This window comes from Lycorma delicatula, chromosome 1 (assembly GCF_047948215.1).
Source record: "Lycorma delicatula isolate Av1 chromosome 1, ASM4794821v1, whole genome shotgun sequence".
Taxonomy (NCBI): Eukaryota; Metazoa; Arthropoda; class Insecta; order Hemiptera; family Fulgoridae; genus Lycorma; species Lycorma delicatula.
Genome location: NC_134455.1, coordinates 270,177,683 through 270,203,446, shown reverse-complemented (window position 1 = coordinate 270,203,446; position 25,764 = coordinate 270,177,683). Strand labels below are relative to the sequence as shown.

Below are 25,764 nucleotides of genomic sequence, written 5' to 3'. Positions count from 1 at the left end.
TCGGAGAAGTAACCCTTTACCTATTGCCTTTACCTGATATGTCTTGAATGTTACAGCCATAAGAAAGATTGGGGCAGATGGGGTATAGTGAAAAAATTAATGGAATGTCAAATTTACAATTTCATGAAGCATTGCATTTATACATCATCTCTTCTCCAAAGGGTAAATTGGGGTATCAGAACAAACAATTAGTAATACTGTTAATTTAGTTAAAGTTTATAAATTTTTATATCAAGAAATAAAGAAATTGTAGAATACCGCAGCAGTAATAGGGGTACGTTGATTGCTATGCCACCTAACAAGGAAATCCTGAATATTTCTGTTTTGTATCAGTGCAATGGAGAATTCAAACTATGATTAATTTTAATTGAGCAATAAGATAAAACTGCAATAGGTAATGCACATAAAAGTTACATGTTGTTACTAACACCATGCTGCAATTACTGGCTAAAGCAGTTGAAGTGAGGAAACTGTCATAGCCAGGCACAGGATAGGATACTACACTCTTTTGACACATGAATTTCTAATGGTTTGGGAAGACCTTCTGGCTGCCTGTTGTGTAATTGTTGTCTTATTGTTTAATATTTATTTGTTTCTCTTCTACAAATATTATGATTTACTAAGGAAGTAACTTAACCTTTCTTTTACTAATAAAAATGACATGATGAAAGCTATATCTATTACCAATGAAAATGAAATGATGAAAAAATTTAAGGCAAATCTAATCTTATATTTTGTCACTATTTTCGTCACAATTTCATGCTGATGAAGCATGTAATCCATTGCTCCTGGAGAGACTATCCCAATCTTTCCTGAGTGGTACCCTGCTTTCTGAGCACTCTTTATACTCTTGTTGGCAGTGATCCATTTAGTTAGTTCAATGGTTTTAGAAGGGGAGAGCCCAGGCAATGTACGCCTTGTTCCAAGATCTCCTTGTTCAGAAGTAGAAAATGTACCAGGAGATAAGCAAGGCATCATACTCCTTTGTAGTTGACAGAAGAGATGGGATCAGATGACCAAAGACACCCATAGACTGATCTCAGACCTCCCATACATGGCTCCACTGGTGGCACAGTGAAGTGGAGTAAAAACTGACCCAGTTTTTGACCAGTTGCAAAGAACACCTGTGTACACAGACATTATACCCTCCACTAATGTGATTACTGCAAAAGAGAGGATAATGCAGAACACGCTGTATTTGAATACAATAGGCTCTTGCAGTACAAGTAAACCGGCATAAGAGAATTTGGCATGCCAATCCCTGGTAGCATCATGAGAACTATGCTACAGAATGAACTGGTGCGGGTGTCAAGAATGCTTATCTCAATTATATCTGAACAAAGATGGCAGAAGAAATTTTCCCTTGGGGCTGTGTTCATAATTAAAGCAGTTCCACCCCAAGAAGTAACAGAAAAAAGAATCGTTTTAGCAACCTTACTTATGCCATAAAATGCTGGTGATATGTCAATTTCATAAAATTTTATTATTTATGGTATTCTATTTTCTCTTATCCACTGTTTCTGTATTTAAATAAAAACCTATACACTTGCCTTAATTTCTTTATTTTTACATTATTACTTTACATATGTAAATGTATGCACATAAACTTATATTTATAATTTGCCAGGTTTTTTTTTACTACAACCCTGGACAAGCTTCTACATGCATTTTAGCAAGGAAGTTTAGTTGAATGATATTATAAGTGAAAACATACCAAACTCTTGCTGGTTAATTAAATCTAAGAGTAGCTGAACTATTACTCAAAAAGTACATGCACTTGAACTTGAGGTTTTATAAAAATAAAACTGTCCCTCAGATATTGAAATAAATTTCCTCATCTTTAAATTATACTGCTGTATGATGATGATATTACTTTTATTTGTTACAATTTTTTTTTAAGATATACTATCATGCTGAGAACAAAAGAGTATAATCTTTTGAGCTTTCTATAATGAACTTTGATTTTGATAATTTGTTACTCCAAAAGCACCAGAACATTCATATTCAAATTTTATAAAATCTAGCCCTTTCTATCACCTTATTATCTATAAAATTTCAGATCAGTATCCTGAACCTTTTTTAAGTTATAAACTTGAGACAAGCTTCATTACCTTCATTATTTTAAACTCATGAATATAATATTTGATAAAAACTTAAGAGCTAAACGTTAGAAATTTTTGTTTGTTAAGAATCCATTGTTTTAGTGAAGCGACTGAAAACGAGAGAAAAGCTAAGTTACTTCTTAGCAATCAAGTTCTTTCCTTTTTCTCATATCTGGTTCCTACATTATAAAATTGTATGCACTACAATATAGTAGTAATACAAATCGGTAATATTATACAAATGACTAAATTCTGTTTACAATTTTCTAATTTCTGGTTATAAATAATTTAAATATAAAATAACTGTTCCTTTTACTATTTACTTCAGCTATAGCTTGGATATAATGACAAACACGAAATGATTAAAGAATTTCCTAATAAGTAGAGTATATTTCTGGTATTTGCTTTGAGTAACATGAATGGAGTAAACATTATTACGATGAGCAACACTTGGTAAAGCTGCTACCATGATCAATGATAGTTTCTTGTATTTTTGAATACAAGAATGTATTCAGAAACACTCTTCTTTCAGTTGCCTCACTAAAGCAATGAATTCTTAAATAAAAATCCCTAAGAAATGTACGTTAAGCAATATGTTTTATGAACTATCATATTTGTCAATTTAAAATATGATGTAGATAAAAACCTTGTCTCATGTTTGTACATCAGAATCAAAAGATAATATAGTTTTACAGATTAATTAACAACTAAAAAACAGTTAAAAGATAAACATTTGAATTTTTGTAGGTGATTGATTAGGCAGCAGAATGTTCCAGACCAGCTTGGACTTTAAAATAAATATTTTAACGTGATTGACCTGGTGGTTTGTTTAGTAACAAGTGATCAAGTCAAAGTATGCAACACAGCTTTATTTTCAAAGAAAAAGTAAAAAAATACTTTCTGCACTGACAGTAGAGGCCAGTATGCAAATAATGATTGATCAACCACGAGATTATGATTAACTGTTCTCGTTTTCTTTTTGGTCCTTGTGATTGTAACCAACTTTTGGTTATTAGCCCACTCAAATTCTTTAATATAATTTATTTTTATAGGTGTGATTACAGAATATGTATGGGGTAAAGTTTATTTTACATAGAATATAATATAATCAATAATACCAACCAATATAAAATTAAATAGAAAAATTAACAATAATTATATCTGTAAAATTACACAACACACATTATACAATTTATTTGTACAAAATTTTATTATGTGCACATATTCATACATGTATATAACCTTATAAATGCATAATGAAACTGTATTATTGATAGATAGTTTATGTATAAATAAAACATTGAATTTTAAATCTATAAAAATTATTAACATATTAAAAAAAGAAAATTAAAACCAGTAGTAAAAAGAAGCAGCTAAATTAAAAAAAAAAATGAGAACAGTGCATTTCAGATGAGTCACCAGGCATGAAATTATGAATATTTTAATTTACGCTAACATGAATAAGTACTTTAAAATTCACAAATTACATTCAAACACTTTTTAATATATTACATCTTAAGCCAAAGCCATCTTTATGTAAAAACATACAATTAATAATAGCATGCAAATTGTACAGAAAACTATTCAAACTAATATTTGCAAAATACAGATGATATATGAGTAATTATAAATCAATTAATATTATAATTTTAAAAAGGTGGAAAAGTAACACAGAATTTTTTTTTTACTTCACTTTTCTGAGGGGGCTTGTAGGAGAAATTTAATAAAACTTTTATGGGCAGATGACACTCCTGACCTACAGCAGGATGTAATCATGTGCTCCTAATGTACAGGAGCACATAATGTAAAGGAATAGTCACAATCCTACTACCATATCCAGTGTTGTTATCTCTGGAGCAATAGGAGAATTTTACAGGCAGATGGCTCTCCTGACCCGCTGGAGGATGTAAATAATGTACTCCTGATGTATAGTAGTATATGGTGTAAATGAATAATTACAATCTACCAGTGCTGTTATCTCCGGTATGCATATGAGAATGGAATTGCAAGCCTTTCTCAATTAACTTACAAGAACACTAATTACTTTAATTTTAATATACTAACAAGTTTAGACCACCAAATCATAATTAATGTTTCTTAAATAATGGAATTAAACTTCTAAATCATCATAGACAGGTGTTTCATAAAAAAGGAACAATAAAAATTATTTAATAAAAAGCTACAAATATTTGGGACAAATGATGTCTTAGTATAGCAAGAAACATGCGTGAAATAAATACAAATGGAGTAAGTTTAATTTTATAAAAGTTTCACCAAATTTATCTTAAATTGTTTAAATTTATTTATAAGATTGTCTAATATAACTGCTGAAAAATATGATCCTGCTTGTCATTTTGTTCTAAGCAACACTGTTTATAACTTCAACATGCACATTACAACACAACAGGTAGCTTTGCAATACAGCCAACCACTTCTTCAACCAACTTGGTTTCCACACTGAAATTTTATCTAATTTTCTTCTAACCTGGGCAGCCAAAAATTCATCACACCAAAGTGAAATTAAAAAATTTTTTAATAGGAACAAAATGTTGACAGAGGTGTAATTTATTATATTTTGTCACTCACTCTTTTTAGCTTGGTTCCTGCTTTTCATGCATTTTCTTATTATAGTTTCAAAAGAAAGTAAATAACCTACACCAATCAATCTTAAAATTCCCATTAAGGTAACCTGAAAAAAGAGAACATTTATTAATGAAAACATTTTTATTTAAAGAAAGTATTATATTAAACATTAGCAAAAATTATCATTAGCATTTTAATTTATTAATCTAACATTATGAGAAAGAAAATATAACATTTTCTAGTAAAAAAACTACATATAAATCCATTACACCAGACATTTTCACTAATTCCATAAGCAATTCCTCCTAAAATCATTAATCCTGAAGTGTGACTGTAAACTACCCTTTACCTGATGGGTGGATTGTCTTCTCACAATTTTCTTTAATTTGGTCCCTTCTTCACCAGTATCAATTCTCTAGGTGCAGGTCTGATTTTTCTGGTTTCTTAAAGTCAGTACAGCCTAGGTTTTCTGGTAAAGGGCTGCCTCTTCATACTGATTCAGGGTCTTTGGCTGGTAGATACACAATAATCCTAATGGCAGAAATTTTATTAAGTAAAAAAGTAAACCACATCTCCTCACCCTATTCTGATCACAATCACCTAGTTATACCTTTCCATGCAAAATTTTTTTGAGTTGATCATATTAAATTCCACTTTTTCTCTTCAACTGAAGGAAGACATGAAGGTAGAAGAACCTTCTCTCACAATTCAGCATCAATAGTATTAATTACTAATTCTATTGGAATATAAATCCAGATTTCTTGCTGTATTTTTTTAATGTAATAATTACGAGAGATCTCTTATAACAGATGTTATACTTCTACTAATCTACGAGGGTTATTTTTTTTTCAAGGTCCAATCGGTCGCAAAATAAAAACCAGTGCAAAAATCGGATGAACCTTTGCGCATATGTGTTGCACAACGTCTCTAGTATGGCCTCCAATCACGCCGCATCACTTTGTTTAGTTCTGAACACACAGCTAGTACATAAACATGTCACAACAATAGCATCTCCCGCCAAGTGTGAAGTGCTTGCGGTAATTCAATTTCGTCAGACTGAGGGGTGTAATGCAGCTGAAATTCATCAACGAATAAGTAATGTGTACAGTGAAACTTCAATGAGCGACAGCAGAGTGCGACAATGGTGCAGGATCTTTAAAGCAGGACGTACAGAAGTTCATGATGCAGGCAGTGTCAACCGATGATCTTGTTGAGCAAGTGGATGAGGCAATTCAAGAAAATTGTCGGTTCACAATTTCTGTATTGAGTAATTCGTTTCCTGAAATTTTAAGGTCAGCATTTTGGCACAGACAACGAGCTGCAAACCAGCGTAGAAACATGGCTGAAAACACAGGCAGCTCCGTTCTATGATGAGGGTATTGGAAAGTTGGTACCACGGTATGACAAATGTCTAAATTGGAGTGCGACTATGTAGAGAAATAGCGTAACTATGTTAGTACTTGTTACATATAAAAAATTTTTTATTTTCACTGTGGTTTTAATTTCGTGACTGATTGGACCTTGAAAAAAACCCTCATATATAAATAAAAATTTAAATGTTTATTTACAAAATCTAAATCTCCGAAAGTTCTTTACAGACTGCTTTGAAATTTTGACACAACATTGCATTCGAATATGCGTGTGTTTTTATATACATAAGATATCACACCTGTGACAGGTAAAAACATGCTTTTTTTGAAAAACAGTGCTGCCTGTTGGATGTAAAAGCAGGCTATACGTTTTTCCTCAAAGGAATGAAAGTTGAATGTAATTTTAATGGCTTATGGATTTTTCTTCATTGCCTGAGAACAATAAATAGAAAATATATTGTTATTCAAGCACTGAGCAGTTCTGGAAGTGATGAATTTAATCATAAATCACAGTTCACCATTGTATTTTATGCAGTGGCTGACATAATGTGTTCATAAACACAGATATTGCTTGTTAAAAGTATTTCATTTGGTTGTATTTTTATAAATATCATTTTGTACAATAAACATGATCAAGTAGAGATGCCCAAGTTTTAGATATACCATGAAATTTACAACAAATTCCTTTTGCCAAATAATGAAATTGAACAGTTGACAGAGAAAGACATCATGAAAATTATTGGTGTATATTATAAATCTACAGGTTAATTCTCAAGGGTCAATTTATTTCTGAAAACTCCAAAATTGAAGTAATATTTTCTTGAGGTAGCATCTCCTGATTGCATGCAAGATAACTTTTTAAATACTTTTGACATTTGACACAGGAAATACTTTCTTTATCATTATAATCATCATTATTAAATATGTTGATGGTTAAAGCCAATGTTCAATGAAGTGGTTCCCATAGATTGTTGAAATTTAGAACGATGGGTATAATTCAGTGTATACTTTTGGAATTTTTTGTGGTTAATGACCACAACTCCTAAAAATTAATCAATGTCAATTTAACTAGTCATGAGAAATAGAGAATCTATGTGACACACTTTGCACTAGTCACACAGCTTTACAGGGCGAAATTCATGATAAACAGCTTTGGTGAGGAACATTTTGTCACAGACTTTTTATTTTTTACAACTAAACACAGATGTGTAAAATTTCATAATTGTTTCTACAATGTAAATAAATTACACTAGAACCAGAAAAATATAAAAAAAACAGGCATTGTAGTGTGATTACTGTAAAGCTTTAGTGATAAAAACTGATAACATTATTTTAAACTAAAAATTATTGACAATAATCAAAATGGAAATGTACAACAAAACATATGGCTGTGGCAAATTACCTGAAGAATAAGCTCAATCACTGATGTAAATGGACTCATACCACAACACAATATCTTCATTATATTACCTTCAAATCCAACAGTGCTAAAAAATGATCCCATCTGAAAAAATACTACATATTAAGCAAATAAAATAGAATCCTAATTACTGTATCTTTTAGCATGAAAAGATGTAACATATAATAAGGTATATAACAACACATACAAGATATAATTCAGATATAGCATTACTATATGAAAAAGAATTACATAAATGACCTAACTATAATTGTTTTTTTGTTATAAAAAAGTGTTGTATTTCACTGCTAAACAGATCTTTATATGGGATCCAACCATTTATTTTCATTGTATTAATTAAAATAAGATTAAAAGTAATAAACTATTACAAAGTTTCTAAAAATAATACTAATGAATTTTTAGCGGGTTTGCTTATGGTAAACTTTATTCTCTTTTAACTGTTAACATATAATTTAAAATTATGACAGACAAATTATTCCTGAAAAAGCATTGAGATACCGATAGTATTTAATTTTAGTTCATTAATTAAAATAAAATATACTTATGAAGTTGCTATTATATTAGAAACTTCGGCACTGTCAGTAGAACAAACAGAAAATATATAATATGAAGATTGCACTTCCATAAACCTTTGACTTCATAAAAAACACTCTAACCAGTAAAAACCCACATCATTACACAAAAAAAAATAAAAGTATTTTTAAAAAAATTAAACTTGCCAAATGTAAGGGGTAATTGTATAAAAAAAATTAATTAAAAAAAAATGGTCAACCAATCAGAGGGCTAGGTTACATGGCTTCAGGGCTAGTTACTTTTATCTACCTGTAGGTAAACATGGAGAATAACCAAATTCTCACATTTACCAAGATTGTAATTTGACAATCATCATTGTGAAATTTAAGTGAAAAAGAAATTATCCAATTCAGGGTCAGTCCATTTTAAGCAACATTTTATTGGTTGCCACACCATTTTATACAAAAAAAAAATAAATGTATATATATATATATATATATATATATATATATATATATATATATATAGAGTGTATCATGAAGTTCTCCTGGGACTGGGACTTTCACAACCTATTCTACTTGTGAAAATAATGAAAAAAGTTCATAAAGTTCATACATACTAAAATGCTTTGTTTGCAAGTTATGGCTAGTGAACGATTTTGCTCAGATTTCAACTATTCCGGAGAAATGAGGTTGTACTTAAATTTCTAGGATGTTAATTAAGGGGCAGAATTTGTGATTTCTTAAGGTTTTTGACCTGAAAATACAAATAAAATAGGTCACAGAATTGTATCTGCAGTAGTTTTTTAGAAATCTGGGGTGAAATCCAATAAATTGGGGTAAAAACTCTGTTTTTTATGTTTGATGTACAATAACTTTGTTAACACGTTTAGTATCACAAGGAAATTATCATACCTTTCAAAAAATCCAAATTGTGTATTTTTTTTTATTTTGATTTAATTATGAATGTAACTTACATTTACGAATAAAGGATAACATATTTTACAGTTTTAGTAATAATTTTTAAAAATTGCCTCTATGGCATCTTTGGTTCCTTGAATGAAAACATTAGTTAGGACCAGTGGACCCTCTCTTTGGTGCTGGCCTTGTTGAGATAATAAAACACTTACACGCGTTGTTTTTTTATAGTGTTGGTTTATCTTACACATTTTATACTTATATTTATTTTAGAAGGAAAATAGACCTAAAATTAAAACATCAAAAATGACAAATTTTCAATTTTGTTTATTATATATAAATCTAATGATTATGTAAGCAGATACAGTAGCACAAAAATTAGTAATAATAATTATATTAATATAATTGAATTATCAGCAGCAATAACATTTAAAAAATTAAGATAGTGTGAACTAAATATATATACATCCAAAACTCAAACTAAAACAAAAATAAGAAATTACACAAATAACACACATTTAAAAAATTAAAATATCATGAATGAAACAGGCCTTCTTTATACTTAAAAATTGATGCAAAGAATGTAGCAATTTTTTTTTTTTTTCTTATCTAAAGATATTAAAAACAGAATTTATGGCTAACACTTTTACGTGCGGTATAGTTCATAACATTCAAAACACAAAACAGGAAGATCAGAACATGTCTTACAATAAAAGTATATTTTATCTTCCACTTGCCATTTTTAGCACATTGATGGCATTTTTTCTGAAGTGTGCAACCTTTCTTTTCACTTTCTTCACATTTGCTAATGAAATGATTTCCTTCAACAACTGGACTATGTACTATTTCCTCCTGTGATGAACTTTCGGATAACAATTCCTTTATTACAGATAATTGAAAATCATGAAAAGGAATTTGGGAATTTTGTATGTGCAATAAAGTTTGAAAAAATTTAGTAACATTATCTCAATAATATGAAAACCTAGTTTTTTATACCATTCTACTGTTTTGCAGGCACTGGAATAATACAATCACTTCCGATCTTGATGATCTATTTTATTGTACATTGCTATAGAGCTACAGAGCCATTCTAGCAAGGCGCTTTCTCTTCTACTTACAGCCATACATCTACTCCCTTCTGCAAGGACCTTGCTATAACTGCTTGCCTATATATGATGTCTCTTTTGTCTTGCCACTTACAGATTCCTAACCTTTGTGAATTCTGGCATACAGATTCCCCACTCTTAAGTTTTGCCTCAGCAACATTTATAAATTTTTATGTATGTAACAATTTCTAACAATATTTTAGAAGATAAAATGAATTATAAAGATTATCCATATAAATTGAGTGTACGAACATTAGTTTTTTTTTCATCAGATGTAAGACAACATTAGCTGCATGGCCCTGTTCACCCATATCATCTACAATGCCAGTATAAACAGATATTTTGAGAATTGTTCTATCAGGTTTGCTCAGTAAATAAAATTTGGTACCGTATTTATGCTTTTTGTTTTTTATATATTGACAAAGGATCAAACAACTAACCCATAAAATCATTGATCCATCAATGCACAATTCTCTTTTAGGAAAATACAGTCCACTCATTTTGTTATTAAAAATTCCAATAAGGATCTTATTTTGTACAAACGGTCAGTTATAACTTCTCCTGTTTTAGGATTCTGACAGAAATGAAGGTACCTCAAAATTATCTTGTATCACTTTCTCCCCATGTAATTCTGGAAACTATGTTTCTTATACAACCAATAATCTTTCAAACAATTCAATATAATATTTCCCATATGAAGTACAAGACCAAGAAATATTTGCAACTCTTCCCTCTTTAGTTCTTTCCAAGATAATATAGGTGAATTTGGGGATTTTGATTAGTTGGACTTTGAAATTTCATTTTTTAAATTATTAGCAAGTTTGTCTCCTTTAAAATAAGATAAAAACTCATCATGTGCAAATAGATTAAAAAACTTTTAGACTTACCTTCATTTGGTATTTTATGAAGTATATCACAATTTCCAATAAAGTAAATTTTCTTTAAGTCAGGTGGTCTGTTAGTCCACCTAATTTTTGGTTTTTCTTTTGACTGCTTTTTATTTTTATTTACTTCAGGATAAACTGCATCATTATTACCACAATAATTTCAAGATTTACATGTTCAATGTCATCAACAATAATATCATTCATCACATCTTCCATTTCATTGTCACTATCACCCCAACAATAATTGGTGAGTCATCATCCCCATCAAAATAACTGTTACTATTATTGCACTCTAAAATTGCTTTTACTTAATCATCTGTCATAACCTTTTGTGCCAATAAACATGTTCTCTTTGGTTGTGAAGGAACCGCGCAATTTGATCGTCAGCCAAACTCAAAGAATAAGAAAAAACTCGGACCAAGTATAAATACACATTCCCTATAAATACAAGTAACGTGCCACGAAAAGAAACAAAGGCTAACTGTATAAGCAAATGAATATGACTACTATAAACGAAGCTTTGCACAGAGTGCCTCTATGGTGATACCGGGTGGCGAGATGATAGTCTGTCTGCTGCCTTATAGGTGCCCTTGATGCTGAACATGTTTAATGGGTATTAAACAATAAAACTTTTCAGAAAAATTTGTAGAGAGTTTAATTCTGAACAAAATGGTGTAAGTTAGTTGAATAAAACAAAGAAAGTTAGAAAAATTTGAATTTTATTTAGAAACAGTATGTTATTACATTTGTTGAAAAAGTATTTATTTAATATAAATAAAAACCAAATTCTTTTTTGGTGATGAGAAAAATTTTTAAAACCATAATTTTCTGTTAAAAATTAAAAAAAAAATTGAAATTACACAATTGCAAAACAAAAATTACTTTGTTAATAATTTTTTTATTAATGACAGAAATACAATAAATTATTTGAAAAATCATTTCAAAGTTGGCAATAAAATCACCAACAATCTGAAATACTGTATTAGTGTTTAAATCATTCTATAAGATACATCATTAAGTACACCAGGTACTGTGAACAAGTGCTGTCGTTAGCAAAGGTTTTCTGTGAATTTTAGTTTGAACATGACTGATTTGCCATTGAAGATATGCTATACTAGTTTAAAATAGAGGAATATGCTGATATGGTATTCATTTTGGGTGTGTGTAATTCTAATACTACAGTAGAATAAGAAATAAATTTTCTGAATTACAGGATTCCAGACCCCAAAATGATTAGTGCAACTTTTCTCAATCTTTGGGAAACAAGTTCACTACCTAGTATTTGTACCAGCTATAAAAGATCTGTTATTGATGAAATTATTATCTATACATTTCAGGGCAGTCCAGACATCAGACAGAGTACATGGCATTTTTCTATGCAGATCAGAGTTTTGCATCTGATGTTTGTAGAACACTTAAAAAAGCAAGTTTTATGTTTCATAAACAGCCAGGTCAACATCTACACCCAGGAGACGGTCCGGTCCGCTTGGAATTTTGTAACTAGTGAAATACAAATCTACAACTTTACAAGTATGTTTTGTTTACCAACAAGGCAAATTTCACTTGAGATGTTATTAACAACTTACACAATGAGCATACATGGTTAGAAGTAAATCCTCATGAAATGATGTAAGACAATTTTCAACACCAATTTAACGTCAATGTATGAAGCACCATTCTTCACAATCAGCTGTTTGGACTGTTCATTTTAGCTGGCCACTTAAACACTGAGGTCTACTTGCACTTTCTTCAAGAAGAATTGCTCCAGCTGCCTGAAGATGTTCCTCTAGCGCTGAGATGCACAGTATACTTCCAGCATGATGGTGCACCTCCCCACTTCTCTTGTGCTGTTTCCACTTACTTAAATCATCATTTCCCTGAGAAATGGATTGGTCGTGGAGTCCACATTCCTGGTCACCAAGATCATCTGATCTAACACATTTAGATTTTTGCATCTGGGGATGGATGAAAAATATTGTATACGAAACAAAAATACATTCTCATGAAGAATTGTCAATTGTCCACATTATGGATGCGGCTGACCAACTTAAGACAGCCCTTTAGAAAAAGAGCAGTAATACCAGTACAGAAATGCACCAACAAATGTGTGGAAAATACCAGGCTTATTTTTGAACATTTATTATAAACTGGTACGTATAATGCACTTTGGTCTAATGTACTACTTTTAAATGAAATTCAAATTTTTCTAACTTTTCTTGGATTTATTAATCTTATCTTATACAAATTTGTTCAAATTAAATTCTCTACAATTTTTTTTTATTAAGTTTTACATGTTTATTACCCATTTAACAAAGTTATTGTACACCAGAGGGTTTTTTACCCCAATTGATTTTCACCCAGATTTTTCAAAAACTATTGCTGATAAGTTCTGGGACCTATTTTATCTTATTTTTCAGGTCAAAAACCATAAGCAATCAATAATTCTGCCCCTTAATTTACATCCTAAAAATTTCAGTATGATCTCATTACACCTCGGTAGCTGAAATCCAAGTGAAATATTTCACTAGCCACAACTTGCAAATGAAGCACTAGGCCTGAAGCATTTATTTTACAAAGATTTATTAATTAATTAACCTTTTCCATTATTTTCATAGGTTATGAAAGTCCCAGGAGTACTTTGTGATACATCTGTACTAACAGGGTGATATTTAAATATGGAAACAACTTTAAACTGCATATCTGAGAGGTATTTGGAGGCTGAAAGAAATTGGATTCTACAGTTAAAAAAAAAAATCTGCATTATGGTGGGTTTTTAATTTTTGTCCATCATCTTGAATCAAACTTACTTTTTTTAAATACGAAAGTGGGCATATAACATATGATTTTGATTTAAAATTTTACAAATAAAACAATGGTGAAACCCATTTTTCTATTAATGCTTTCATTATCGATTTATAAACATTTAAAGTTGCAATGACGGAAAAATTGTGTTAACAATAAAACGAGGTAAAACACGCTTCATGAACAATTTTATTGCATCTTACATTCATAATGTATATAATAACAAACCTTAAACAGTGCTATAATATTGATAATAAACAATAACTAATAATTAACTACCAGTGTTGATATCAGTTATTTGTTACTTATCGTAAATGAAACAAATCAGCTGGAAATACTTAAAAAATGTATGACAAATTTAGTTCAGCAAATCAGCTGTTAATTTACAACAACGCAGTTTGTATTATGCTGAAACAATGCAACTTATTAAATCCTCATTTCACCTTTTTATTTCAACATACTTGTAATGCTAAAATTTGATAGTGCTAGTAAATATTGAGTTGTAAATCCAGTGGTTCAAATTTGTTTTTTGATGAAAGTTTTATTATTAGTTTTCTCATTCATTTATTTAGTTTTATTTATTATTAAATCCTCAAATAATAATGCCTTCTTTAAGTGAAACTGAAAGAATAATTCTGTTAATGATGTATGGGTATGGTGACAGAGTTTGGCTATTACAAGAGGTATTTGATTTATTTAATAATAGATTTTTTAACAGAACCAATAAGCAAATCAACTGTGATCAAGACAGTACAGAAAATTGGAAAAATCGGTACTGTAAAGAATCATCCTTGCATTGGTGACCAAAAATGTCGCAACTGATGCAAACTCATTAGATGTATTTTTCAGATCTTTGTTGAAGACCTTCACTTCATTCATCGATTTGGAAAGCTGTTGACCATGACATCAGCTATTTTTCACTTCAAAAAAGTCTTAAAACAAAGAAACTTCACCCTTATAAGCTATGACCTGGTGCAAGAACTTTCAGAAGATGATTTTGACTGCTGAGTTGAGTATTATGATATAATGGAAAAATTAAACATAGATGCAAATTTTTCTAATTCAATAACATTTATTAAAATGAAGCAACTTTTATGTTAAATGGCCATGTGGAATAAGCAAATATGTTAATATTGGGCGATAATAATTCCAGATGATGTTAGAAGCCTGTACACAGCACCCTCAGAAGTGAACGTTTGGGAGAGAATCATTGGTCAGTGTATTGTAGGGTCTTTCATTTTCGATGATAATCTTACAGGAGATGCTGGACATAATCTTTACCAGATACTCTTTCACGCTGAGTGAACCATAGAACAGTGTGAAAACAGAGCATATAAAGCTTTGGATGGAAAGTTAAAAAAATTGATGTAACTTGAAAAAGAATTAAGTCAGTTACAAGAAACTTATTGAATAAATTAAAAATATATAAAACTTACAAATACACACTGGATTTATTACAAACAACAGCAAACCAAAACCAGTATTAGGGTAGGGTCTATGTCAATACAAAAAAAATCCATATAAACACAGGTCCAATCTACTTAATTTTCTATTATCTATTTTTGTTTTTAAGTAAAAAACTCTCGGGAAAGCATTAATGTATATTAAAAACATTTTATGCACATGTTTAAATTATTCTATATAAATAAATATAGACAATTTAATAAAATGAAAAAATGATAATCATGCTAATATCAAGCTGTTAATATGTACATTAATGAATAATTAATAGTAACAAACTCATAAACAAATAGATATGAAAATAAGTTAATAAATATCTAGGAAATTTTATTTTAGATAAAATATATTTCAATAATTGAGTTAAATGTTTTTTCTTAAAAATTTGAAAAACTATTGGTGAAGAGACTGACATCTCATTGTCCAAACAAAATTTAAAGAACTATTAAAAAACACCCAAATAGAAAATCTGGGTCTGTAACAAGACACTAATTTTTTCTGATCTATTCTGATGGGTAAATATTCTTTCTCACCAGCCACATCTTTTCTTCGTCCTTGATCCCCACTTCACTATTATCAACTCTTTGAGTGTAGGTCTGAATATGCTAGATTCTCATGCTGGCTCTGTCAATGTGTAGATGTTATTGTCCAGTAGAGGGCTGCCTGTGTATGTTCTTGAAAATGTTTGATTCCTTACAGTGTCTGCCCAATAAAGTATAATGACTGAAGTGCCTATCAGGTGATAAAAATAGGTGTAATCTGTCTCAAAAAAGAAAACCTGGAAGAAGCACATAGGAATATGAGAATGACTGAGACATCCACAAGATGTAACGTTTTACGATTAAATGAGGAAAAATGGTTTCCAACACAGACAAAGAAATGAATAAAAGGAAAGATTGTATAGATTTACACAGAACCTGTGGAAAAAAAATACAATGAACAAGATGAAAATGTGAGACTAAACAAAGGCAATGCAATAATTAAATTTTGGTCAGGCATGGCATTTTCATACATGCGACAAATCCTTCATTTCATCCTCTGAAGCAATACCTAACGGTGGTCCCAGAGGTTAAACAACAACAAAAAAAATAATGAAGGGATTTAAACAGGAATAGTTAAGAATATGAAAGGAGTTGGTTGCATTGGAGACCAGCGCAGATCCTGAAAGCCTTATGGAAAAGTACAATAAGAAAGATGAAAAACATATGTAACTGAATGAGAGAGGACTCAAAACAACATGTTATCAGAAATACAAATACTGTTGGGTTCCACAAATACTGTTGTCTCAACCATACATTGTTGTCAGGAGACTTTTAGCTGCTAGTAACCTCATATATTTTTATTTTCAACCTAAAATTAATATATACTAAAACGATGTACCACACCTGTTATTTCATTATATATATAAACATTTGATATAATTAATAAACATAATTTTAGAGTGAACACAACAATAAAAAAAAGAAAGTAAACAAAGACAACAACGCTTAGTTATTTCCCTGTCAAAATTACAATCAGCTATAGTTTACATTTCATGAGTAAACTGCTAATTGAAGTATCTCTGAGTATTAATGCTGTAACACAATAACGTTGGTGGTGGTTGTAGTAAAGTGGATTTATTTTATTCAAAAATCGCATTTAATTAACAATAATTAGCAATTTCTGATAATTTGGAATAAAAAAATGTTTAAGAAACAAGAGAAATGGACAAAATAAGCATTTGCCAATCTATGTTGTGAATTACTTATGTTATTTACAAGATTTTTTTTCTCTTATCAGTATGATGGAACATCATACCACAACATTTTACTACCTCTTTTAAATAACCAACTGTGCTAACAATAAAAAGTTCAAGTGAAAGGTGAAGCATGTTCCCGAAAAAAAAATTATTATTTTTTTTATTTTGAGAGTTAATTGTTCTCATTTGTCTATGTAGCATCACCAACTACAGAAAACTTATATAAAAATAACTAGTATATTTTTGAACATTTGATGGTCAAATCTATAGTGAAAAAATTATTGTGCTCGAGTACATGTTTCACCTTTTGCTTGAACTTTTTATTGTTAGTAAGAGTATGTTTGTCATTTAAAAGAGGAAGTAAAATATTTTGGTAAGATGTTCATTATACTGATAAGAGAAAAAAAACTAGTTATTTTTGTATATAAGTTTTGTGTAGTTTGTGATGCTACATAGACAAATGAGAATATAATAAACTCAAAATAAAAAAAATAAAAATAATTTTTTTTTAATTCACTATTTAAAATGTATAAAATAATGTATGTAATAAAAAGAGAAAAATAACTTTTATCATTTAAATTTAATAGAAACAAAATATTAAAATATTTTTCTACATAAAATTCATGAATGCTAATTTAATAATGCTACGTTTTATTAAATTAATTTTCTTTATATATTCATCTTTATAAAGACTATGAAATAACATTTTTGAAAATCATCTAAATTCATGAAATCAAAGGATTAGATAATTTTCTTTATGAAATTAATCTATGTTAATAGAAAGGTTTTGAAATTTTCTTTACAATATTAATCTAAAATTTCATTTCAAAAATAATAAAAGCATTACTTAATAATAATGAAGAAATAACGCTAATTTTAAACATACACAAAATTTATGAAGATGGTTTGTACTTTTGGCAGTGCAATCCAATCATAAATCAGATATTTGAGCTTACTTAGCATAATACCAATAAACACATCATTGACACCAACAACTCCCATGGAACTTTTCTACTAACATGGAGCAGGGACTTGAATGCACACTGCTGAGGTATCAACATAGTAGCATTAACAAACAACATATTCTCTCACCTCTCTCTGCCAACTTTGAGTACATACACTTAAAACTGAAACAACTAATTTTCTACTGAAAACAATTTATTTGTGAAAAACTTTTGCACCCATATCATTATCATCCACAATGAATGTGTATGCCAATAATGAGCTCATTAGTTTATCAAGGAAGTAGTTTAAAAATCCTGTCACCGACAGAATGACAGGCACAAAAGAGTTAGTTTAATGAGAGAATTGTTTTTTTTTCAACTTCAGATAGGGAAATTTCTCTTATTACATACATCTCTTGAAAATGGTTATTAACTTTATTAACAACGGTGGAAGAACAAAAACTTATAAATCTACAACAAAAATTCAAAGTAAAGTAACTAATTTAAAAAGTAATCAAATCTTACAATAGCATCATCTAACATTTGAGCAGCAACAACATCAGATGAAATTAAGCCACTAGATTGACAAATAAGGCGAGTTTCAGGAAGTTTGGTTTGCTCTTCTACTGCGAATCCAGGTGTATCAGTGTCTGGTGGAAGAGATAAAGTAACACCGACATTAAATGGTTTTAGCTGAAAAAAGAAAATTATATAAATGAGTAAAGTATAGAGCAAATTTTTAATTCAATAACTTATTTATAATTGATTAATGCTTTAAAATATTTTTATATAAACAGAATTAACTGAATAAACTAAGATATAGAATAATTCAACAGTAGGAAAATAATAGTATTTTATTTTTTTTTTAATAAAAAATATCAGACTGTATAATTTGATGTTGCAATTGATTTTTATCAAATTACATTAATCTGTGTAAAAAGTAAATAAATAATTTTTTTATATCAAAAACAGGAAAACCTGTTAATATGACAAAAATTTCATATTCAATATAAAAATTTTTTTGAAATTCTTGAAAATATTGATTAATTTATATCAAGAAAAAAGAAGTATTTTTCCATTTACTTTTGATACTGAAATCAAAATATTTTTAATGTTCCATTTTTTTTTTTTTTTTTTGGTTTGTTTTACCTCTGGGTCCGCACTCAAGCATTTCATTCCGCAGAGGATGAGATGAATGATTTGTAGCGTGTGTGAAAAATGCCATGCCTGACCGGGATTCGAACCCAGGACCTCCGGGTGAAAGGCCGAGACGCTACCACTCGCGCCACGGAGGCCGGCAAATGATACAATTTAATTTTATTTTAAATTACTTTCTATTTTAGTTTTCATATACACATAATCATAAAATTACTTTAAACATTTATTGTTATTTCCACAATTATTATTTCTCCCAAATGATGTATCCTTCAAACATAACACTGTTATAAATTCTTAATATATATGTATTTTTGAAATCCTCTTTTCAAACATTACTGTTCGATTCCAAGTTGAAAATCAAAGTTTTACATTTATTTTTTTTTTTAATGATAGTAGGACTTTTAACATTAATAAAATAGTAAATATTATTCACCATTTTAACTTTACAAGTCATTTTGACCCAGGGTCACTAGCAAAAATTAATTAAATTAAATAAACTGTATAATTTAGAATACATCAAAATTAATTATATTCTACAAAAACTGGATTTGCTGGAGTGAGCAGAGCACAAACATACTGCTCTACCAAAAATTTTACTATATTGTATATTCTCGCATACAACCCAGCTTAAGTGGCAAAACATCATCTTTATGAGCATGGAATATTAAAACCTTTGAAGTCATTAATTATTATGAACATGCATTCAGGAATCCACAACCTGAAAGAATCAAATCACAAATACAGTAAAATTCTTTTGGGAAGAATAAAAATACAACAAAAACTTGGCGATGAAAGCTCATGAAAATATGTAATTCTTATATGAGTAATGAGTGAAGATCAGAGAATTGCTAGACCACAAATAATATCTTTATTAATTTCAGGAATATGGCATATATTCTGCTGAGTTTATTAATGAAATTTTTTTTCAAACACAAACACTGTCAACTTTATTAAAGAACTGAAGGATAGTAACTCACTTTCTAATGAAATAAGTTTAAATGAAGTGCAGCAAAAAATGTGTATATGTAATTTAAATAGGCATACAAGGATGTCACATGGTGTCCACATCAGATTTTTTTATTAAAAGATTGTAAGAATTATTCCGTGGTTATAAAAAAACTTTACATCAAAGAAGTAAAACTCTAATTGATAAATTTTGTAGAATATTCTCAAATATTTTTGAACTTTATTCTGTACTTAAACCAAGCAATCTTTTGAAAGACTTCCATGCATCATCCATCATACAAAAGCATTCTTTTAAATTAACCTCTTCAATTATCTTAATCATGTTACTAAATTCATCTCCTTCCATTACCTGAAAAATGTTTCTTTTCATAGATTGTTTGTATGGTAAAGGTATTTCAGAGAATAACTCCATTGTCCATCAGTTGTATAAATTGATGAGACAATTCTAAAGAAAGAAAAATTTGATTTTTCCTTCCTCTATTTCTAGTTTGCTAGAGATTAAGAAGATTTATGGTCCAATATTAAAATTTCACTTCCACTACTACCTAAATCCTGAGCTAAATTTTTAACTCTAGTATAAATACAAAATGTTATCTATAAAATAAGTCTGTACAGCTAATAAAAAAATTAACACCATACTTATTGCTCTTAAATTTTTATTGCTCTTTATAATGTAAATCTTGCTGTATTTTTCTACACAGTCAAGGCACTTATCATAGTAGGACACCTGAAATATTAATCCTTTGTCATAAAATGATGCCACATACTATGCAAGCTTAATGAGCTAGTTGTGTCATGGAACTATCGACTAGCAACAAAGGTTTTAAGAAACAGTAACAAGTGATAAGTCACTTGGTGCAAGGTTCAGGTTGTACAGAGGATGATCAAACTGATTCCAGCCAAAGGTGATGAGGAGACATCATTTATGATGGCAGCTTCATGTAGCTTAAGTACTGTGAATCAACACAACAAATCCTACTTTGCTTAATTCCATGATGCAAGTTTTTTATTTTCGCAAAAGAGATCAATATTGAATATACAGTCTCGAGGCAAGAAATCAGCAAACAAAGCTCTTTGTTTTTGTCCCAATACACTGTGCCCATTATTTTTGGATAGGAAAACATTACCTTGTATTTTGTTTTTCTGGGTGACTAAATGTGTCATCACTCCGCAGATTGTTATTTTGTTTCAGGTATTCGGTGCAACACCCATATCTCATTCTATCTGTAGAGCTCAAGAAGTTGTCACCTTGTTCTATCTCTATACTGAATTAAAAATTCCAATGCGCTCCCCAGTCATTTCAATTTGTAATTAAAGAAATGAAAATAAACTGTCTCTTCTTTTAATCTTATCACAAACTGCACCCACCAAATCATAAATCAATAATGAAAAATGGTCACCCGCTTCATTTAACATTGTGCACATTATTTGGTCTTTCATTAAACAATCACACCTACTTTGTACCATAAAATCACTCACTGTATTTTCACCAAAAATAACACAAATATGAGGGTGAATTACAAGCTGTCTAATGTTCCTTTCACTCAAGAAACAGATCAGACACTGAATTACATTCATACATGCCGGGACTATTACTTTTCTAAAAAATAATAACACACACTAAGAAGCATATAGCTAGACAACTTAATAAGAATGGTGTCAATTCCTTCTTAACACATTAACTGCCATCCACTTTCCAAAAATTTTACAGAAGTTTTTTAATTTTTTTATCTTTTTGGTCAAATCAAGATCTTATTTTAATGGTTTTGGATCTCAAAATTTGTTTTCATTTATTTTTGTTCGAGTTTTTTATTCATGCCAGTCATCAATGACCAGCTTGGCGTGAAGTGGTTGATTTAATAACAGTGCGCCATGGCGGTCATGTTGTCAGTCACATAGCGCACTCCAATGGATGTATGACTGTTACAGGAACCAAGTCGCCATTCTGGTACTAGCGGTCATTGTGTGTTGTATGCTACATTCAAGTTTTTCATGTTCTGATTTCGTTAATTTATAGAATTTGCTTTAGGCCTACAGAATAGATTTTTTTACAAAATGTAGTTTGATGACGATTTTACACAATCATTACTAGAAGTATTAAATCAAGCAGAATTACAGTGTGGTAATAAACAGAGTTTATCTTACGATAGTGATGATTCATTGGTGGTGCCAGCAGTTCGAAATATAAAACGTCGACGCATTTTATCTGATAGTGAAAGTGACGATGAAATTTTACATCAAACAAGCACTTCAGGTACAAATCATCAAAATGATTTGAACCTAAGGGTTATCAGCAAAGTGTGATTCCGTATACTGAAATACTAGGTATGAAACCTTTCAATTTAAGATATACTATAAATAATTCAGCCCCTCAAGATTTTTATTCACTTCTTGTTTCTGATGAACTTTTTGACATTATGGCTTTTCACACCAATTTGTTTGCCCAACAAATTCTCAAAACTGCAACGTTGAAAATGCATTCTCGTCTGCATCAGGGGAAAGAAACAGATAAAGCTGAGATCAAAACATTTTTTGGCCTTATTTTATTAATGGGTATTGTAAAAGTACCTAAATTATGCGATTACTGGTCTAATAACGATGTGGTAGGACAAAATTATGTAAAAAACAAAATGAGTCGGAATAGATTCGAAATGCTTTTATGTATGCTACATTTTGTAGACAACAATTCTAGTGACAAAAGTGATCAATTGTACAAAATCAGAAACTTAGTAAACACTTTAACACATTTGAAAAGCATTATACGCCGAACGAATCTGTGTTGACGAAAGCATGGTGCCATTTCGTGGTAGAATAATATTCAGACAATACAATAAACAAAAAAGACACGAGTATGGAATTAAGGTTTTCAAGTTATGTAGTAGTCCGGGTTTTACATATAAACTTAAAATATATTCTGGTAAAAATTTTGACACTGTATTATTATACTATACTCCGATAAATGTTTTAAATATTTGCCAGTCATTATTGAATAAGGGACACACATATACACCGATAACTGGTATACGAGTGTGGAATTAGGGGAAAAGTTATTGTCAAATGAAACTCACACCTGGTGGGTACTATGCAAAAAAATAGAAAGAATATACCGGAGGAAGTAAAAAATGCAAAATTTGGAGAATACAAAGTGAAAGAAAATGAGAATGGAATAACCATAATGAAATGGAAGGACAAAAGAGTGGTTTTGTTACTATCTACAAAGCATTCAACAAAATTTGTAAAAATATCCAACAGAAGGGGTCAAGAAAAATACAAACCGGAAATTGTAAGAGATTACAATCAAACAAAATCTGCTATAGACATGTCAGGTCAAATGAGTGCCTATTCATCACCATTGAGAAAAACAGCCAAATGGTTTAGAAAGTTAGGCATCGAAGTTGCTAAACACTGCTGTTGTAAATGCAATGATTCTACATAAAATAACAACTAAGAAATAATGGTAGAATTTAGAAAAGCTTTAATTCGTCATCTCTGTGCAAAAGATAAACAGCAGCAAATTACTTCATCTTCTAGACCTAGACGACTAAAACATAAGTTAAAACGCAAAGAAGGTCCAGTAAGGAAAACTAGAAAATGGTGCCAAAGTTGCTATAAGAAGAACATGATGGCACATGACCATCACGTTCTTCTGCCAAGAAATATGCCAAAAATAAAACAATTAAAGTTGCAACATTTTGTTCCAAATGTCCAGCTCAGCCACACTATTGCTTGCCATGTTTCAATAGAGAAAATCGTTACTGAGTTTTATATAGGATTTATTTTACATAAGTTCTATGAACTTCTCCATATATTTTTATACAGTTCTTTACGACTTTATATATCATTATACTACATTACATTTAACATAAATTTAATCATATATATATTCAATTTTATTGTTTGTCAATGTTTATTGTCTTTGTATTGCATAAGTATTTTGCGTAATTTTATAAATATTATTAATTGTAGGCCTAAATGTAAACGGTGTGTGTTTTGAGGTTTAATTTTTTATCAATAAAAGTTTTTCTATGTGTTGTATTATGTATTACTTTATTATACAGAATTTGGGTCTGCCAAATTTTAGGCCTCCAATTAGTAGTGAAGTTAAAAGTTTCGAAAACCAAACTGATAAACATATCAATTAGTCCACGCCAGGCACAGTAAAATAGTAATTTACGTAGTGTTCATGACCGGCAATGTTACACGATAGCATCAAGCAAGGTCGGTTTTGCCGGGTCACAGGTGACCCCCATGGCCTAATGAAAGAAGCCGGTTCCGGTCACCGGTGACCCGCATGGCGGTTAATGTGTTAATATATCAGCTGACAAAGCATGCATGCCGAGAATCATGATCACTGCAGTGGCAATATTTAGAAACAGAATTCACTTTCTGGATATGGATTGTAATTATTGTTCCCATTTGAAAAAATTTCATCAATCATCCAAACTTTCTTTTGATTTTTGTATATAACTGAAAAAAAAAAATAGAAATTTTGAAAAGTTAACAATGTTTTTTAATCTATGATTTTCAGCCACATTATCACCAACCAACATTGTTGCATCTTTTTGTATTTTTAGCCTGAAGCTGATTAAACTTTATGTGAAACAAAGTTCTCTTAGGAAGAGCTGCTCAATCAATGACTGTTTTGTTGGTACTGTAAAAAATAAAATCTTCATCATAGTTTAAAAAAAGTAACCATTAATTTGTTAATATTATTTGCTACAAGAAAATTTACAGGAATTTTTTACCAGATATTATGACACTGTTGATGTTTTTGAAGTTTGCCTACCGCTTGTTTTAAAATGATAATTTTTGTTTATTTTTTCATCATAAAACATTCTTAACTAAAAATGGTTCTAAAATTACCTGGTAAGCGATTGATTTTTGATCAAATCACCAGAAAAAAGACTCATTCCAACTCTTTATTTGAAGATGTAGATCCTTCTGTAGTAACTTTTTCCCTTTTAGGTAGATTTCATAAAAAAGCTATCTATTTTAATGGTTACCAAGATTCGACTTCCAGAAAAATCCCAGGGGGTGGGGAAAATGGAGTTTCGAAAACAAAAAAGAATCATACCTCCCTTAATAAGCACAGTATCGAGTCGGTTTAAAGTGGCCATTAGTCCTCTAAACATTACCTAAAACTTTTCTCTGAAACAATTTTGATATGACCAATCCTTATGGCAAGGGATAGATAAAAAAATATTGCTGGAATTGTAAGACGGGGCTTGTCGTATGCTAAACACTGAACATGTGAAAATTTTTTTCACATGGAACACCATTGTCATATTGAGTAAATTTTTTCTTAACTTTAAATTAGAATTCTTTTTATCTCCTACTTAGCAATGGTGAAATTTACCTCTGCCTTCCAGCGTGCTGAAGAGATTTTTTTTAAATTATGAAATCTTTTTAATAATCAACATTTTTCTGAACAACTGAAATTAATGATTTTCCTACTAAACATTTAAACATTAATTCTTTGCCAAAAACCTCTTTTTAATTTTTTTTCATAACTTCTAGTTTAATATAAAGTTTTATATATTATAAACAATGACAGCAATAAAATTATTAAATTTCACATCATTACAGAAAAATAGGAATGTGTCAATATAGAACAGTATTTATATTTTCAAGAAAAAATAATGCAATTTATACAGTGAGGTTTACATTTTGATGAGTAACACTATATCTATGTTATCATCAATACAACATTACTTGGTAATTTTGTTAGGAAGAACAGACCATGGTGTCATTCATATTAGATAAATATGTCAAATAGTTTTGTTAACAGATAAGTCCAACA

At 29.9% G+C, this 25,764-nt stretch overlaps 1 protein-coding gene across 4 annotated transcripts in view; it reads right to left on the bottom strand.

Moving 5' to 3' along the window:
• The window catches only part of Kdsr (3-ketodihydrosphingosine reductase), a 67,464-nt gene that overhangs the window by 23,320 nt on the left and 18,380 nt on the right, over positions 1 to 25,764 (bottom strand). For 2 of the 4 annotated variants that reach the window (XM_075377265.1, XM_075377253.1), the window contains 3 exons: positions 18,366 to 18,533; positions 7,458 to 7,559; positions 4,689 to 4,791 (listed from right to left, as the gene is read on the bottom strand). In XM_075377265.1, the coding sequence (XP_075233380.1) occupies positions 4,689 to 4,791; positions 7,458 to 7,559; positions 18,366 to 18,533 (373 nt within the window). Of the gene's footprint in view, positions 1 to 1,546; positions 4,792 to 5,034; positions 5,217 to 7,457; positions 7,560 to 15,691; positions 15,937 to 18,365; positions 18,534 to 25,764 lie in introns of those variants that run through there. The other 2 variants (XR_012757971.1, XR_012757969.1) reach the window with 2 other exon arrangements.